This window comes from Gambusia affinis, linkage group LG23, assembly GCF_019740435.1.
Source record: "Gambusia affinis linkage group LG23, SWU_Gaff_1.0, whole genome shotgun sequence".
Classification (NCBI taxonomy): Eukaryota; Metazoa; Chordata; class Actinopteri; order Cyprinodontiformes; family Poeciliidae; genus Gambusia; species Gambusia affinis.
The window spans coordinates 19,926,498-19,945,303 of NC_057890.1; the positions used below are offsets into that span (position 1 = coordinate 19,926,498).

General features: G+C 44.0%; 2 protein-coding genes across 2 annotated transcripts; both read left to right on the forward strand.

Moving 5' to 3' along the window:
- The first annotated feature begins 23 nt into the window (after positions 1-23).
- svopl (SVOP-like) lies at positions 24-9,401 on the forward strand. The gene is made up of 16 exons (XM_044108052.1): positions 24-514; positions 1,429-1,615; positions 2,767-2,864; positions 2,939-3,037; positions 4,461-4,532; positions 4,613-4,737; positions 4,814-4,877; positions 4,945-5,070; positions 5,158-5,286; positions 5,920-5,993; positions 6,309-6,505; positions 7,142-7,253; positions 7,956-8,037; positions 8,699-8,788; positions 8,866-8,979; positions 9,059-9,401. The coding sequence occupies exons 2-16, from the start codon at positions 1,504-1,506 to the stop codon at positions 9,068-9,070; spliced, it is 1,506 nt and encodes a 501-aa protein (XP_043963987.1). The 5' UTR covers positions 24-514; positions 1,429-1,503; the 3' UTR covers positions 9,071-9,401.
- Positions 9,402-11,118: 1,717 nt separating this feature from the next.
- Positions 11,119-17,840, forward strand: LOC122826542. The gene is made up of 7 exons (XM_044108537.1): positions 11,119-11,266; positions 12,553-12,996; positions 14,557-15,042; positions 15,123-15,522; positions 15,597-15,671; positions 15,827-15,901; positions 15,977-17,840. Exons 2-7 carry the CDS (start codon positions 12,559-12,561, stop codon positions 16,834-16,836), a joined length of 2,334 nt encoding a protein of 777 aa, XP_043964472.1. The 5' UTR covers positions 11,119-11,266; positions 12,553-12,558; the 3' UTR covers positions 16,837-17,840.
- The last annotated feature ends 966 nt before the right edge of the window (positions 17,841-18,806 follow it).

The following is an 18,806-nucleotide window of genomic DNA, read 5'->3' on the forward strand; positions in this document are numbered from 1 at the left end:
GTCCTCGGATCTCAAACCTGTTTATCTCTGGAGAATATCGTGATGTTTTAATCCTGATAGAGAACATGTTCAACCCAAATAGCTCGATATTTCGTTACTTTTGAGTCACTGCTCAGTAAACACAACTACTTTATTTTCTGGTTCGGTTCCAGTCTGGCTGATGAAATCTGGGCCGCTCCTTTTCTTTCCCAACTGGTTTTCTGTCCGTTCTGGTTCTCTGTTGTTTGCGTTAATGATCCTCCTCACCTGCAGGCTTTGGGCGGAACCGGACTCCTCCCACCGCCGAACGCAGCTCCTTCCACCCGCTGGCTCGGTGACACTTCCTGATGTACCTGAGCAGGTGAGGAGGAGGAGCAGAACTTTTCTTCATCATCACTTCGACCATTCGCGGCATGAAAACACAGCAGAGGATCAGCGTTCGGTTCTCTCCTTCCATCGGGTCCAGTGTGCCTTAAACACGGACCTCCTTCCGAACAACAGCAGCTACCGATGATCTCAATACGGCACAGGATCGGTAAGCTCCGCCCACCGACGTCAGCACGTTAAAGCCGGTTGAGCACCTGAGTGCGTGAAGGTGAGGTCTAGACCAGAACTCGCATCAGCAGTAACCGGAAACCACTGATTAATATTCAGTGAAAAGAGCCTGAGCCGCTTCGATTCCCGGTCCGATTCCCGGTCCAGACCGTCTCCTTTCTCCAGCTACTGTTGAGTCATAAGAAAACAAACAGGGTTTATGTATTTTGATATTCAGTTTTATTATTAAATATGTTGTAAATGAACAAAAAATACCCACAAACACTTATTTTTAAAGCATTTATATTAATTTGATTTTTGACGAGTTCATTAAAGCATCCGGTAAAGATTATATATATATATTTATATATTTGGAGGCCTTCAGTCCTCGACGCGGCCGTCGCGGGTTCGATTCCCGGACCCGGCCGACATTTGCCGCATGTGTTCCTCCCTCTCCTTCCCCCTTTCCTGTCAGCCTGCTGTCATATAAGGGACACTAGAGCCCACAAAAAGACCCCCTGGAGGGAAGAAATAATAATAATAATAATAATAATAATAATAATAATAATAATAATAATAATAATAATAATAATAATAATAATAATAATAATAATAATAAATAATTAGCGGTGGCTTACAAGGAATTTGACAAATCCTTGTAAAACTGATGGGAAGCAACTGACAGCGTGTGTAAAGTCTAAGGTCTCAACTGGATGCTGAAATGTTTCTGCTGGAGTTTCTGAAAGAAACGATTCTTCCCTTAGACCACAGGAGTCAAACTCCAGTCCTCCAGTCGCTGTCCTGCAGGTTTTAGATGTACCCTAGGTACAAACCACTGGAATGAAACGGTTTAATTTCCTCCTCCTGGTGTGGATCAGTTCTCCAGAACCTTACTGACCCAATTATTCTGTTCAGGTGGTTCAGCAGAGGCTCATAGAGGTTTCAGGGCAGCGGGCCTCCAGGACTGGAGTTTGACATCTGTGCTTTAGGATGACCGACTCTATGAAAACTCAGCTGGTGAGCGCCATCCATCTGCAGCAGGTGGAACTGCAAGAAAAACCTACAGGCAACTCGCAAGGCAACAACAGCAACAGCAACAATGGTGAGTTTGATGATCAGGTAAATGCTGACAGATCTGGTTTTACCTGGACAGATAATTGTTTAGAAAAATATAATTATTCATCTGAGAAGAGAGAAATGTGAGGATGAGAGGCTAGAAATCTGGAGTATTGATGAAGTTTCTAGATATCTGATTATTCAGCTGATTAATTACAGATTTAAAGGTGGAACTGAAGTCGCTTCGTAGGAATTATCAAACAATAAACTACAATCATAATTATGTACATTTTCCCTTCCAACATGCATACAACCGTTCCCATCATAGTCTCACTGGCCACTATATTAAGTACACCTTGCCAGAACCGGGTCGGTACCAGTCTTCAGGACTGCTTTGACTCTTTGTGGCTGAGATTCAACAAGACTTTCAGAAACATTCCTGTGAGATTTTGGTGCCTATTGAAATGACAACAAATCAATCAGCTGCAGATCCATGGTGAGAAACTCCAGGTCACAAACTTCCTGAAGATGTTCTGCACTTCAGATGAAGCCATTGGAGAACAGAGAACTCCACGTTGCAGTTGGTCTGATCTGGATGAAATGGAAAGTTCAGCTGAAACTCAGCTGGTACTGTCAGATGGTCATTGGACCAAGTATTGTTTCTCCAACCTGTTCTGGTCCAGTTTTGGTGTGTCTGTGAATTGTAGCCTCAGTTTCCTGTTGGCTGATAGAAAGTTGCACCTAATTTGGTTTTCTGCTGTTGTGGCTCATCTGCTTCAAGGTTTGGTGTGTTGTGCATTCACAGATCCCGTTCTGCATGCTTTGGTGGTAACCAGTGGCTATTTCAGTTATTTTTTCCTTTTTGTCATCTAGAACTGATCAGCACTCCTAGTCCTTCAAAATAAAACTCCATTACTTAATGTCCTTTACACCCTTCTGCTCCATTCTGATGCTCACTTTAAATTTCAGTCAGTCGTTTTCCACATGTCTAGATGTGTTGAGTTGCTGTCACATGATTGGCTAAGTTACTCTTTGTGTTAACCAGCAACTGGTCAAGTGTTCCTCACAGAGAGCTGGTGAGGGAACATCGTATTTCCAACAAGATGACAGAACGAGTCCATGACTTGCTCCACAGATTCTCCAGATAAATCTAGTGGAGGTGGATTTAATCTGACTGAACCTCTGGACTGTTTTCAGCTGCAGCAGATGAGAAGTTCACTGTGGAGGAAGCTGTGGAAACCATCGGCTTTGGACGCTTCCACGTCCTGCTGTTTGTCATCATGGGCAGTGCCAATGTGAGTCTCTCTTAGCCCCAGCAGAGCTGCAGTGAAGGTGGGACAGATGCACTCTGACGGGTGTTTTTGTGCAGATTGTGGAGGCCATGGAGATCATGCTGCTAGCTGTAGTTTCTCCAGAGATTCGATGCGAGTGGCGCTTGGAGGACTGGCAGGTCGCCCTCGTCTCCACGGTGAGTTTCTGTCATCCAAGCCAAACCACGCATAAACTCAACTCTGTGTCACAAATATCTTTGATAAAACTCAGCTGAACATCACTCAAATGATCTGAAATGTTGTTGAAGGTGAGCTGCAGTGCAGGTCAGAGGTTATTGAGACATTCACAGCAGAATTTTGATAACATTTTCAACATTTTATTAACTAACATTTTATGAACCCTCATTAACTAAAGAAACTGCTGGAGAACTGAACTGGCAAAATCTCTGAATAGTTTGGGATTCAAGATTTGAAAAGAAGCAGAATTTCTCTCTGGAGTGATTTTTCTGAGGAGAACAAAAAGGAGAGCGCTCCAGAATCCATGACTACAGATCAGGATGATGTGATAGCGGTCCGTTGATGTTCTGAAGATGGAAGTCTGAAAGTTTTGCTCTCAGACTTCTTGAAACAGGAAACCAAGAAACTTCACAAGTGCAGGATGATGATGACGACCTAATTTCTGGTTTAGTTTTTCCTATTGGTTGTCCTCAGAATATTGTGTTAGGTTGCAGGTATGAGGTGAAGGACACCTCCCTCTCCAGATCCTCCTCAGGATCCCAAACTCCAGGCAGAGTAACACACATCCAGGTTTTTCTGTCTGTCTGTCACACAGTGTGGAAAAGCCAAGCAGGAAATCTGTTCCAGGTCCATCAGATCCAGATGAAGAGAAAACTGGAGAAGAGGCTGAAGTGTGTTGGATCAAAGTTTGACGTACACTGTGCAATTTTTGGCCGACTTTGAGCCGTTTTTCCATTTGTGTGAGAAATTTTAGTTTAATTGTGTGTAAGAAGACATGATTAACAGCTCACTCCCAGAAATCGTACGGTGCCATGGCAACCCAACTTGTTATGATGGTATTGCACTGTTGAAGCTGATGTGAATAATGATCAGGTATTGATAGGAATAACTGAGAGGAGGCCTGGCTACCAATGTGAACATGTCTGCTGTTTCTGTAACATTTTCCCAGAATGCTCTTCTTCCTGCTATGAACCTGATCACAGTCAGGCTGATGTTCAACATACATCACTTTCCAACTGGGCAGTTTGTTCACCGAAGGCCACGCTTGTTGCTGATTCATAACATTTGATGTTTTCAGGACTCCATAATAAGAATGGAGAGAACATGTTCATTCATTCAGTGTCGATGTCGGAAACTAGTTTTATTTAGCATGTGTCCAAATGAACAGTTTCTCATAACCGCTTCAAAAGCCTTTGGACATAATTTAACAATCATATTCATCGTTTTTAGGACACCAGAATATCTAGAAAGCATTAATAAGGAATTATTTCAGCCTGCATTGTGAAGATTTGACTTTCTGACACTCTGTTCTGTCAGACAATGACTGAATGAACGTTTACTGTTTATGCTGTCCATGACTGACTGACTGCATGTCTCTGTCAGATGGTGTTTGTTGGCTTCATGGTTTGTGGAGTTTTGGCCGGTTACATCGCTGACAGATATGGACGCTGGAAGGTAGGAAATGGCCGATTCCAGTTGCAATGCCATTGGATTTTTTCTGTGTGCTTCTTCTTGGCTCTTTGTGTTTCATTCAGGTTGTGTTTGGAGGTTATGTGTGGAGCGCCTATTTCTCTCTGCTCACCTCGTTCGCTCCAACGTATGGCTGGTTTATCTTCCTGCGCAGCATGGTGGGCTGCGGCGTTGCAGGAGTGTCACAGGGGTCAGCTCACACAAAGCAGCAGTAGACTAAAAATCCTGCTCTCTGATTAGCTAAACATGGTTTGCTTGCTCTTTAGGTTTGTGTTGAAGACAGAGTTCATCCCTGCCAAGTACCGAGCCTACCTGCTGCCTCTGGGCACCGTGAGTTCTGCTCTCTCAACCTTTCTTTCTCCAAACAACAGAAGCACTGGAGCTCTTTGTGTTTCAGATCTTCTGGATGACCGGCTCCATGCTCATCATCCTCCTCGGCATGCTGGTGGTTCCCACTATGGGCTGGAGATGGATGATCCGGCTCTCCATCACACCAAGCATCATCCTCATCTTCCTCTTCAAGGTGCAAGTTCTGCTCCAATTGTGTGTTTCTATCATGTCTGTCCCAGTCAAAGCATGTGATGTTTCTGTTTGAACTGACGTCCCCCAGTTAATTCCTGAGTCGGCCCGTTACAACGTGTCAGCAGGGAAAGTTGATGCTGCCGTCAAAACCCTGCAGAGGATCGCCACGATGAACCGAGCTTCTCTTCCTCCTGGACGGCTGGTGGAACCCGCTCTGGTACTTTCTGCTTCCTGTCTCATCTTCCTAGAACTACCTAGAAGGAAATACCATGACTACTGAGAATACTTGTAATTCCTGCTGTGGCCTGATGGTGTCAGTGTTGCATCATGGCTCAAACAATGATGCAGTAGTTCTGTTGTTGCATATTTTCCCATTTGAAATCCATCTCACCCAGAGCCAAGTTGGAAGCTTCTCTCCATCTCTCCACTGTCTTCTGCATGGACCAGGTTCTGTTGCTGAGTTAACGCGTCCAGACGTCCCTCTGCTCTCTGGCCAGGACAGACATGTGATCCATTCAGAGTCTAATTCTGCTGAAGCGTCTAGGAACAGCAATGAACAATTATCTTCTTGTTTCATTATGATAAGAAGCAGAAAAAAATCATAAGCATAAACTTCAGATGACTGATTGTTGCCTTTGCTGCGACTTGAGCTGTTACCATCATGTTCAGTGGCTTTTGTGTGTGTGTGTGTGTGTGTGTGTGTGTGTGTGTGTGTGTGTGTGTGTGTGTGTGTGTGTGTGTGTGTGTGTGTGTGTGTAATCCCTGTAGAAGCTGCATTTTGTTGACATACTGATCTTAAAATCACATTTAAGAGAAAAACTGGATTTGTGGTGTGATGTTTGTTTCCCAGAGGGAACGCGGCAGCTGGAGGGTTCTGTTCAGTCCCACCTTCAGGAGGACGTCCCTCCTGCTCTGGTACTCATGGTAAAGTTTGCTCATCTTTGAAAACATGCTGTCAGAATCAGCCCGAGTCCATCACCAACAAGACTGCAGTACATTGGTCTCGTAAAAACTTTTGTCACTTATTTGCTTCTGAGTTCAGGATTTTTGGGAAAATAAAGTTCTGTGTTTTTTACTTATGTTTACTGCAGCACTTGGTCTCAAAAGAGTCAAAGTCTACATTTACATGGACTTATATTTTTGTAAGCTGCAAACCTGAACCTGGAGCTGCAGGAAGGGGAGCAGCGGAGCATCCAGGTCAAATAAAGTCTCAGGATCTAGTTTCTGTCTGTCCTGCAGGTTTGTGGCGTCCTTCGCGTACTACGGCTCAGTGCTGAGCAGTTCAGAGCTGCTGGAGAAAAACCTGCTGTGTGTGATGAATGCCGACGCAGAGCATCAGGTCAAACACCGCCATGAGAGCGGACTCTGCTACTGCATCCCCTTTGGAAGCAGCGACTACCAGACGCTACTCATCAGCTCCCTGGGAGAAGTCGCATGTGAGTCCAACAGTCTGAGTCCCAACCACCGGGTCACCCGGGTCCAGCTCCGTCCACCTCTGTCCTTGGGCAAGATGCTTCTCCTGCCTTTCCTGCTGGTGGGGCCCAACAGGTGGTCGGGGGGCCCAACAGGTGGTCGGGGGGCCCAACAGGTGGTCGGGGGGCCCAATAACCCAATAGAGGTTCCCTGTGCCTGGCAGTCTCTCCTTGGTCAGATCACTTCAGGGCGACTGTGGCTACAATCCAGTAGCTCGCCATCATCAGAGGGTGAATGAATGAATGAATGAATGAATGAATGAATGAATGAATGAATGAATATAGAGTGAAACACTTTGGAGTCCTCTGGACTTGACAGTTTGCTAGAAAAGTAGAACTCATTTACCACAATGAAATTTGTTGACTGATACATTTTCCTGTAGTAAATGTATTTTACTGATGAACAGATGCAGAACATCAGAAATCTGGAACAGATTTTTTTAAACAGGAAATGTATAAAAACATTTAAATATTGCTGCTGAATAAAATCCAGTTTATTTCCTCCGTCCAATAGAAGCAACATGTCTTCTGATCTTCTTTCAGGAAACTTTAGTCAGCATGTCTGTCCAGCTTGTGACTCCATCTTCTCTGTTCTCCCAGTGGTTCCGTTAAACATCGTCCTGCTTAACGTGTTCGGACGGAGGATAAGTCTCACTGTGCTTCAACTGTTAACAGCTCTTCTGTTCATGATGGTCAACATCTGCACAACAATGTAAGGACTGCACTGAGTCTCCTGTGATAAAGAACATCTGCAGTTTGATTGGTCTGTCACTAGGAAGTGATCAGATTTTACTCACCTTGACTGGAGCAATAATTCTCTGCTTTCTTGTCTTTGCATGACTGTTCAGAAACCAGTGCAACCTCAGCTTATGCTGCAGCTCACAGTGTTTTATCCCCTCATACAGACTCAGACATGTGGAGCATCTCCTTTCCTCTCAGATAGCCACTTTTCACTGCAGCTCTCATTGCTTTATGTGTACTTCAGGTGCTCAAATCGAGGTCATGTTGACTTCCAAACATAATCAGATGTACATTTTATTTGGCCATGTATATTATCATTATTAGAAAAAGAAGAATAAAAGACAGAAAAGGGATTCTCCAGCATAATTTCCGTCCACTTTCTGTTCAATACAGTAACAAAAGTTTGTCACTCAGATGAATGGCAGCAGAAACGCTTAGTAGATTCCAGTTGGAGCTCTGGGCTCCATGACAACCAGCTCTCTAAACTGGGTTGGGATTTGGTTTATTGGGCTGAATCACTAGAACCTGGTTTTATCAGATCTTTAGTTCCTGTGCTGCCCACTGAAATCTGACAGGGACCAGAGTCATTATGATGCTAAATTATTCATTTTGTCTGTTTAGCATATTTTAATGCATCTGAGCTGCATTATTGAAACTTTGTTTTTTACTTCAGGTTTGGCTTCACTGTGCTGCTGTTCCTGCTGCGATCTCTGGTCTCCATGAACTTTAACGTGGTTTACATTTACACAGCTGAGGTAAGAGTTGATCATCTCTTCACATTTAGATAATCCTGCACAGTCGGCACGTTCTGAGTTCTGATTGAATACCAGCTTCCTCTGAGATTCCTATTGCTTCTCTGGTGTGCAATGATTATGTTGCCATCTGCAACAATTTCCCAGCATGCTTTGTAGGGGTCATTAATGGGACCATTAGTGTAGGAATATTCATCCTCCATACATGGAATTGGAACGGGCTGCACACATTTCACACTTTGCCCATTAATATTCATACAGCTAAAGTTCTGAGTATCCAAATTGTTGGGTTTTCTGTGTTCACCACTAGGTGGCGTATGTGGATATTGCTTAGTGTAGTGGAGGAAAAGAAGAAAGAATGTAGGGAATGTAAATATGATTCTGTTGAGCAAGTTAAACTCTGGCCTAATTCAGGTCCTACTTCATGTTGACTTCCAAACATAACAAGGTGTAAAAATTTCCATCTGTTATTTCCACTAGAGGTCATAGAATTATGCTTAATACCTGTAAACTGTGAGCATATGAACACCAAGTCAAATTCCCTGTTTGTTCACACAGTCATGGTTGACCGAGCTGATTTATCTAATCTGATTCTAACGGTTGCTGCTCCTGGTTAAGTTTGCACACGTCCTGTGAACAAATGTTCCAAATGTTTTTATCCCAGGTTTACCCAACCATAGCGCGATCTCTTGGGATGGGTTTCTGCACCTCCTTCAGTCGGATTGGAGGGATGATCGCTCCATTTATTGCGCAGGTGTGTTCAAGATCCAGCTCCAAAATACCATTTTCAGATTGCTGTTGTTGTGTCTCAATGCTTTATGTGTACTTCAGGTGCTCATGTCGCGGTCTGTGATTCAAGCTCTCACTCCGTTTGCGGTTGCTTGTGTCATCTGTGCTCTGGGAAACTTTCTGTTACCGATAGAAACCAGAGGTCGAGCTTTGCTGGTGAGAAATGTAATGTTTTTAGAACAACTATTTTCCACTTTCACATGTAACTGAAACTGTCAACTTCTTTATTTTTCAGCAAATCTCCTGAGGATTTCCCTGCACAGCTTCTCTTAGATTTTTTTCTGCGTGTTACTGGACCTGGAAGTCCGGAACGTTTCTGTTCATATTCTCAAAGAAACAAGAGTTTAGTGTTTTGCTTCATGCTGGACTTGTTCACATCTAATCAATCCAGAGTTTCTGCTGTTATGAAATACCAGGAGGAAAAACATCTGTTACAGTCAACATACTGAAGTTACTGCAAAGATTGTTCCTGACAGAAACATTAATTATTTTTTTTTAACTTTGTGTTTTCTGCTGTAACAGGTTTTTTTATTTCAGTCTCTTAAATGCCCAAAATAAAGCCCATTAATCCAGGTGAAGAGCAGCATGTGAGTATTGTGTAGAGACACTTTCAGACATTTTATCTATAATCTCTAATTAAAAATCGGAAAGAAAATTGATTATACAATTCACTCCTGTAGTCTTGTTTCAGAAACAATACTGTTTCCATTTTGTTTTATAAGTGCTTATCAAGTGTTGTTTACTTTCAAATGAAGCTGGAATAGCATCTGAGGAAAAGAGAGTCGTTTGCTTTAACCCACTGGAGCAACGGTCCAACACTGGACTGGGACACCCTGCTGGTTGGTGAAGGTTTTCTGTCTGTTCTGGGTGGAGTTGGACGGTCGTGGGTTTCTTGGTGCTGCTGCTGTAACGTCTAGGCTGGATGGCTCTGGAAATCCTTCGTTTGGTGGATCAGTCTGCTGGGGAGCTGGGAGATCACCAACCATAACAAAGATCACCATAATTTAATCCCATAACAAAGAGTTTTCTAGGAGTTATTTCTTTCATCTCCAAAATAATGCCAAGATTTTAATCATTCTGTCCAGGACTGATGCTGATTAGTATATTATTTAAATATTAAAAGATATGTGTGTAAAAGATTTTAAAAAGGGGTAATGCCTTTTGACTTCTTACAAGATGAGGTCAAATATAGATTATTACATAATTGTTTATGGATCAGCAGCAAAACCAAGACTGGAAAAACTGGACAATATTCAATATGAAGAATTAAAAATATGTACAGGATCATTTTCAGCCAAGACAGGATAAATGATAGAATTATTACACAACTAGCAATTAACTATTGGATCAGTTTATAAGGAAATGAATCAAATCATCCAACAATAGAAACTCTAAAGAGATGTTGGAAAAAGAGAAGGAGAGAGGCACAACCTAGTGATTAGTCCAGTGTGCAATATGAACACGATCCTACATGATGCAAAAGTAGATTTAACACTTTCATACAAGAAAATGGACAAAGGATTTGTTTTAATTCATGTACAATACAAAAATATACAAACAGCTTCCATGATTATGTCAAGATTTAGACAGCTTCATTCAAAACGTCCGACTGGAGAAACAAGAATAATCTGAATATAAGATTAAAGAAGGTCAATAAATTATAAATGGCTTGTCATCATACACAAGCAAAATATTAGCATTATCACTAGCAGTGCAATGCAGACGAAATGAGACCTTTAAGAAGAATAATTTGTTGTGCACCAGACATTTCATAAGAAACAGCAGCAGTCATTATTTAGATGATGGGATTAACATCTATATTTATTTAGGTTCCTGCAGTAACTATTGGGATGAAGAGAAACAAAACAGCATGTAGCACCATTCGGACAAATCTACTTTACAGTAATTGCAATGAAATCAAAAGCAAAAAGTATAATTAAACAAAAATTGCAGAAAAAAGGCAATGAAAATAAATGTTGTTTTATGTGATTCAAGACAGAATAAGAGAAATGAGATCAAGGAGAAACCAAAAAGTAGCTAACAATATTGTGGATTTAGCAGTTCATTGTCTTCAACACCACAACAGAACAAGAAGCTGCTAACATAAATGTTATTCAGTAAATTGGAAAAACACGACAAAAAGAAGATCCATGTTGCAGGAAATAAGAAAAAAATAAAGAAATATTTTATTAGTCTACATGGACATTCAGAATGTAAATGTACTAAAATTTTGATTCTGATTTTCTTTAGACAACCTAAGATGATTAATAAAATATGATCACTTCGACTAAAAGCACACAATAAGACGTGTTGAGCCACACTCCACACCACTAGGGGGCGGTAATACATACATTATGTTTCATGACAACTTCCCAATAAATTCTGAAGAAGAAGTAGAAAAGAAAAATAAAAAGAGGGAGAGGAGTTTGAGGCCGTTTCTAAGGTAAGGATGGGTCGAGGTGGTTCTGTTAGGTTCGGTCACTTCCTGCGTGTATCTTGTGGCTCGGTTCTTCTCGGTTCTGCTCATGTGTGTAATGACACAATCCTACAGACGCCTTTAGCCCACGGACTTCCATTGTCGGACAGTTCGGGTTATCCCCTCCGGACATGGTGCTGATGCCGGTGGTTCAGGTTAAGGTTCGGTTCTAGAGAGGAGCAGAGGGAGAGGATGATTAAACCGGACTTTAGTGACAAAGCATTTAATTTTACAGTCCCAGGCCCAGATCGGTGTTTTGTTGGGTTTTTATGAGCCACCGAGCAGAACATGGCACAGAACCTGACGCGTCGGTTCCTTGAACCCACAACTGCATCCATGAACCCACACCTGTCCTCCAGAGGACGTCAGAACCAGAGAACAGCGGTCAGACCAGGCGACGTTAGGGCTCTTAAAGATCAGTGTCGTGCATACATGGTGCATTACGGTAATAGTGTGCAATAGAAAATTAAGTTTTGGCTTTCTATTTTGTTTTTAAGTAAATTTAATTGGTAAAAGAGAGTTACGTGACGTCCTGCTGGTGTGTAAGGGTCATCTGTAGGATTGGGAGATTTTAAAAACAGAATATTCCATAGTAAAGCAGCAAAGGTACCTAACCCAATGATTTTCATATATACTATGTCCAGAATAAATGTTTCATAATTTCACTGTACAGTTTTGGGGAGAGACCCAGGTGAATATCAGAATCAGTCTCCAGATGATGTCCATTTAATTTTTTCATCTAACCTGTTCTCAAATAACCAATTTCCTGTCCAGGGTTACAGACTAGATAAAATATGCTTGGTGGAGTTATCAACAGTAACAAAATTCTTTCACACATTTTTTTATTCAGTGTTGTTTTGGATGTAAATAAGACACACACAAAAAAGCAGCAGTATGTAACTTTTATAAAAAAAATGTTTTTTAACTGATTGTTGAAACCGTCACTATGTTGTGACGGTTTCAACATAGTTGAATCTGGGATCGATAATCTGGGTCCCACATTATCGATCGATCTGGGATCCATCTCCTCAGCCTTCTCCAGTCTAGTCCTGTTCACCTCTTAGCAGATTAAAGGGTCATTCCAACAGTTTTTCTCTGTGTTTGTGTAGCAGAAGAAGAAACATCATGTTTCATCAGGTCATGTGACGCTCTTTGGGTCAGATCTGGGTTTTCAGGTCACAGTTAGGTTTTTGCATTCTTTGTTTAAATCTGATTGACCTGAGATCCTGTCTTTGTTTCTCTGTGAACATCAGGTTGTCATGGAGACTGCTGTTACCATGGAGGAGGATGCTAGCGTTGGCACGGTGAACCCTGACGTCCAGCCTTCTCCTCACAGAGATCCACCTAAAGCTGCGTCCAGCCAGGTTCGGCGCCGGCCCATGGGGCGGAGGGGCCAAAAGGCAAAGAGGCGGAGCCTTGCTGATAAGAGGCGGGGCCTTGCTGAGAAGAGGCGGTGCCAGGAGAAGGAGGGCGTGACGGTGAAAAGGTCAATGAGCGATGGGAAACGTCGCTGGGACAAGAAGCATTACTGCGTCTTCTGCCGCCGACCGCAGGTCAAGATCGCTCGCCACCTCCTCAGGAAGCACGCCGACCAGCAGGAAGTTCTGGCCGCCAGTGCCCTACCCACCGGCTCCAAACAGCGCCACCTGCTGCTGGAACACCTACGCTGCAGAGGCAACTACCTGCACAACATTGAGGTGGGGTTACTTTCCTAGACGGAGACGTTTCAGGGTACCCCAGGGGGTTCTGGGTCAGTTCGTCATCAGGTCCTGGTTGAATCATCCTCATGAAGTCAGAACCAGGACCGGAACCTTCCACTAGGGTCACTGTGTCTCTCCAGAATATTTTCCAGAAGTCTTGAGGATCCTCAGGTCATCAGGGTGATTCTGGTAAATGGTTCTTTGGGTTCTTCTGGGTCAGTTCATCCTGCTAATGGGAACTGAATCTGGCAATATTTTCCTCAAATTCATTCAAGGCCTTTTGGCAACTTTTTATGCCAAAAGGTTTAAAAAATTTTATTTTCTTTTGATCTTTTTGTTGCCCTTTATGAAAAACGTAGTGCTGTGTAGTGGGACACAGTTCATACTAAACTTTTGTAGAAGCTATAATCTACTCAGTTCCAAAAGTATTCATAGCCAGTCCTGGCTTAATGTTTTCATTTTTTATCACAAGGAAATTTAGAAGGTCTGTCCTCTACAACAACTTTCAATGGTCATTTTCTTATGAGGCTCCATAAATTTCTGACTGAAATCTAAAGTTATTTCTCTGCCTGATGCAGAGTCAACCAGTGAGGGACTCACCCTCACTAACACCTGGTCAGGTGTTGCCATGGAAACGCACCCATGAGTCGTGCTGACAGGGACCAGGGCCTTCATGTATAAACTGGCCTGTGCACAAAAAAATGTATCTGGACACACACAACCCTTTGAGAGGGATGTTTTGGATTTTGTTTGGGGCCAGATTGTTTTATTGCTTCAGGTTTGAGTTGCAAACATTAAATCTAATTATGTAAATGTTTTTCTATAAATATAGTTAAGTACGTTTGTGTATTTTCCATCTGGAAATGTAAACGCTGTCTCCACCCCTTAATTAGACCTGTAATGAACTAATGATTTTTTAAGCCGAGCGGCTTAGCACAACCATCAACCTCTCATTGATGGTTGAGAAATGTGGAAATTATGTCTTGTGAAACTGCAAAAGTATTCTAGAAGAAGTATATATATAAAGAAGATTCAGAGCTCTACAACTTTTGGATCCAGCCTGGTTGCTGTTTTCGGTGGCCATTGTTTTGTTACCTTGTCCATTTTTTAAGCTTGACAGGAGTTTGACCAGCTCTGAAACTCAACATGGCCAGTTGGACTTTCAGTTAAAATAATTTATTAATAAGTTAACTTTATTCATATAGCACATTTTACATGTGAAAAACTACAAAGTCCTTTAGAAAATATAAAACATAAAATAGGAAAGATAAAATGGCAGACGTTAAAAAAAGCTAATTAAAAGCCAATTTTAATTTTTAAAAGTATAAAGAGAATCACGGCAACACAAAGTTAGAGGCAACACATTGCCCAGTCTGGGGCCCCAAAGGCTTTGTCCTCTGATTTTAAATGAGTTGGTGGGACATTTCACAGCCGTTGACTGGAAGACCTTCAGGGAAGAGAGATTAAAGGTCTTCCTGTTGACCTTTGACTCTGTTAGTTGTTTAACCTGTAATCTACCTGTGTCAAAGTCCAGCTGACTTACTGTGTGTCCAACAGGTGATCCGTCAGGGACGCGGTGAGATCGTCCCGTGGCGGCAGCCCTCAGAGAAGTTTGATGTTGATGCCAGGAACTACCTGCCCTGTCCTCTCTGCCTTGGCTTCTTCCTCCGAGCCGACCTCTGGAGACACCAAGTGTCCTGTCGGAAAAAGCTTGCCATTGATCCGTCCAAAGGCCCTGGCCCCTCAGTAGAGACCTCCTCTGACGAGGCATTTCCTTCTGTAGAGTCCATAGGTGAACTTACCTTACATCTAGCTGAGAAAGCGCCTGCTGAGACCTCGAACCAGAGCTCTGAGCACGAGAAGAATCAGATCCAGACCTCTCAGCCCGGTGTAAATCAGAACCAGAACTTGGCACAGAACCTCCCTAAGAGGAGGACCAGAGTTCAGGCTGCAGCATCCCGCCTGCTGCCGATCTCTAGCAGCGCGTCGGAGGGCGTCAGTGAGATACTGCACCGCATGAACCAGGACAACGTTTCTTATGAGGTCTGTACACCTTCACCTTCTAATGTTGACTTGTCTCTGACTCTGTCCACTCTCTAACTCCTCCCCCTATGTCTTCCCAGGTGAAGTCTGATTGGTTGATTTGTAAGTACGGCAATAAGCTGCTGGAGAACCAGGACGGTAACCAGCGGAGCTACGAGTATGTCAGCCAGAAGCTCCGGGAACTCGGTCGCCTGCTGCTGGCCGCTAAGTCTCTGGATTCTCAGGTCCAGACCCTGCAGGACCTGCTGGCGCCGGGTCAGCTCAGCCTGGCACTCTCTGCTGCCAGGAAGGCTGCAGGGTACCGGTGGAGCCGGCCCCCGCTTTCAGTGAAGACCACCCTGAAGACCGTGTGCGACATTGCCATCGGAGAGAGTCTTTTGGATGGAGACTGGGAGGCCGCAGCCAGAACCACCGACTTCTACCACCTGCTGGGGAGTGAGTGGGACAACCTGGGCCTCCAGAACCCTCACCCAGAATCGGGTAAGAACTGAGTCCACCTCAAACAGGTATCTAACGGAAGTAGTTGATCACACATTACAGTTTTGTTAATGCAGCTGCAGCAGATGGGCGACCCAAACCCAAGAAACGAACGGGCCTGACCAGAATCAACAAAGACCCGAGAGCCGATGGTGAGTTCTGACCCAGACTGACGTAAGCTACTGATCACAAACCAATAGCCATCTTTCAGCAGGAAGTCCTCTACATTTTTAGGTTTTTCTCCTGTAATGACACTATCCATCCACCAGATGGTGCTGTTTTCATCCTAGTCTCTGTCTCCCTGCAGTTCTGTCCAGATTTGGGTCCAGCCCTGAGGTTCCCTTGGTTCCTCCAGAGTCCAGACTACAGAACCCAGTCCCAGGTGGGTCATGAGTCCATCGTAACCTCTGGAGGTCCATCTTGTCTCTGGTCTTTAAAGGTTTCCTCTCTCCTTCAGTTCCTTTCCACCCCAGGAAGGTCCAGCGCCGGCCCTGGTCTTCTGCAGAGAAGGACGCCATCTGGAGACAGTTAGGGGACCATGTTCTGCTCCAAACGGTACCGGGCAAGGAGGTCTGTCAGCGCTGTTTGGATCTGGAACCAGTCCTCAAGGGGAGACACTGGAAGGACGTTAAGAACCAGATCCACAACCAGATCCAGAGCCAGAAAAAGCAGCAGTTCCACGCTCAGATGAACCAGGAGGAAAATCAACAAATCCAAGCACAGAACCAGAACCAAAAGAAGCAAAACCCCCAGTCTGATCAACCACAACATAACCAGCAGAAGCAGCCACATCAGTCCCAGGTGGAACAGATCTGTCAGAACTCTCAGTACCAGAAGAGCGCACAATACCAGGTCCAGATGAACCACCAGGCCCAAGATAGCATCCGGAACCAAAAAAAGAAACTAGACCAGCAGAACCAGGTTTACCCCCCTAAGAAGCAGCTCTTCCAGACCCGATTGGACCATCAGAACCCCTGTGAGGTCCACAAGAAGCAGCTGTACCAAATGGACCATCAGAACCAGCAGCTGGAGACGAGGGACACATCCGTGCTGTCGGTTCCACCTTACGATCCAGACGGACCGCTCCAAGCTCACGGACACTCTATATTGGACCGGGAACCTCCGATTGCTCCGTACCCGGTTCTGATCCGGACTCCTGGAGCCCACATGGAACCTCTGTTGACCAGAAGCGACTGGCCCGAGGAGGCGCTGGTTCAGAACTACCAGATAAACCGACCAATGGGCCAGAACCTCCTGCAGCATGTCCCTGCAGGAGGAGCACCATCGGACCCGCACTCTGGACGGGTCCACTTCTGATGGACGGGTCCAAATGTGCCACATCTGTTTGTTGTATTTCTGTCGGAACCAGAACCAGATCAACTGCCTTAAATTATTGAGATGGGAAGTTTCTGATTTTCTGCTGAAGTTCTGGTGTTTGTCCTGAACCGGACCAAGCTGTAGCATTGATGGTATTGGGTTGGTGGATTTGTTGTCTGGTTTCTGAGCCCGATCCAGATTAATATCACATCCTGTAGTCAGAGATTCTGTAAGTCTTCTGGTGCCAGAAATGGACCTGAGCTCAGACGGAGAACTTTAGGGTCCAGAGACCCAGCAGAAACTCTTTCAGCCAGGCCCGGGAGTTTGGACCAAAGCTCCTGAGTGAACCTGTACTGGTTCCTCAGCTACCTGGTTCAGATCTCTCCTCAGATTTTCTGTAGAACCCAACCTTCTCGTGGTTCCTTTAGAACCCTTCCTCAGGCTGAACCCATCCCAGAAATCTGAACTCGTGGAAAAGTTCTGGTCGGTCCAAAGGTTTTCATCATTCTGTCAGAGATCCACAGCTCAAATGAAGCCAATCATGGCAAAAGAAGAAGATTTAATCTGTTGGTTCCTCTTGGATCTGTTCCAGTTGTTTCACCCAAGTATATCCAGGGTTCTTCTGTGCTCCTGGACCGGGCTGATGGTTGGGTTCTAGATATGGGCCAACGGGGTCCAGTGCCCCTGTAGAACTGGTCCTGGCACCCGTTATGGTCCCAAACCTTCACCAGTTGGTCGTTTGGAGCATTTTAATTTTTTAGCTTTATATTTTTATTTGAACAATGAATTAGAAATGAAGGTGTTGCTCTTTTGGTTATAATGATTAAATATTCCTCTTTTTTTTCCTTCTCTCTGTGCAACCATGAAAGCTGTGATCCCACCCGGCCCGGCTCAGTTTTCCCTTTATGAAGTGGTTCTGCTTTCAATGTGAGCCAGTTACCTGGTACCAGGAGAAGTTGGTTCTGATGCACCATCTATCTGAAATAAAGTTGCTGCTAAAGTCATCAGTTGGACCTGTCTGGTTCTTCATCTGGTCTCTGGTTGTTCAGGCATGATGAAGAAGTTCCAATAGACCTCTGAGGTTCTGTTCCAGGTTCTGCTCCTAGTTTCATGATGTTTAAAACTCAGACTGCTTCTTCTGGGTTTTCCCTGCCAGAGGTTTTTACTGGTCCATGGTTGGTGAAGACGTTTTTGCAGAGCTGACATCTGTCACCGTGGTAACGGAGACACCATATGCATACATTTTATGATCAATTCTATGAAAAGCTGACCCAATCAGAAGGAGCCATGTTTGCAGAACTCTGGTGTCACCAGCAGGGGTCACTCCATACGACTGGCCAGTCAGATGATCGTCATTAAGAAGGGTTGTATTTCATCACAAAGTTCAGTTTGAATCACACATTGCCTGTAATATTTATAGAACTATTGAGTATACACACACACACACACACACACACACACACACACTGGGCTAGGGTCCTGTTGACTGTGATATATATTATAGGGATATTTTACTTTTATTGGGTTGGGTTTTATGGGTTCAAAACTGAACTGCAGTTCCATGAGCACGGTCAGTCCTCCAAGGAATCCCCTCGGGTCTCCTGCCACTCATTCAAGCCCACCGGTACCGGCGTGCTGAGTCTGGAGATCCAGAGTCTCAGCACGCCGGCGCTGAGCTGTGGACTTGGTGAGATTGCGCTGGAGAACAGAGGCACTCAGGTTGGTCCATCCACGATCTATTAAGTGCCGAATTAAGGGAACATGTTTGTTCTTCAGATTGGTATTATTGGATCCATGCTGGTGAAACGGGTCAGAATGGTGTTTCCTGTTTCACCAGCACATTCAGTTTGGCAGGTTTTGCATCCAATTAGGTAAACAGGTTTTGATTTTGGGGTTTCCAGATTGTTCAGTTTTGTAAACTTTTATTAAAATTGTTTTTAATCCAAAATAGTGGTTGGAAAAGTTCTCCC

Bases quoted from the DNA above. Each gene is read 5' to 3' on its own strand.
- svopl (XM_044108052.1), top strand. From the start codon at position 1,504: ATGACCGACTCTATGAAAACTCAGCTGGTGAGCGCCATCCATCTGCAG. The intron at 7,254-7,955 runs GTAAGGACTGCA...TTTTTACTTCAG, and splicing joins GTCAACATCTGCACAACAAT to GTTTGGCTTCACTGTGCTGC. The intron at 8,038-8,698 runs GTAAGAGTTGAT...TTTTTATCCCAG, and splicing joins TTTACATTTACACAGCTGAG to GTTTACCCAACCATAGCGCG.
- LOC122826542 (XM_044108537.1), top strand. From the start codon at position 12,559: ATGGAGACTGCTGTTACCATGGAGGAGGATGCTAGCGTTGGCACGGTG. The intron at 12,997-14,556 runs GTGGGGTTACTT...TGTGTCCAACAG, and splicing joins ACTACCTGCACAACATTGAG to GTGATCCGTCAGGGACGCGG. The intron at 15,902-15,976 runs GTGGGTCATGAG...TCTCTCCTTCAG, and splicing joins ACTACAGAACCCAGTCCCAG to TTCCTTTCCACCCCAGGAAG.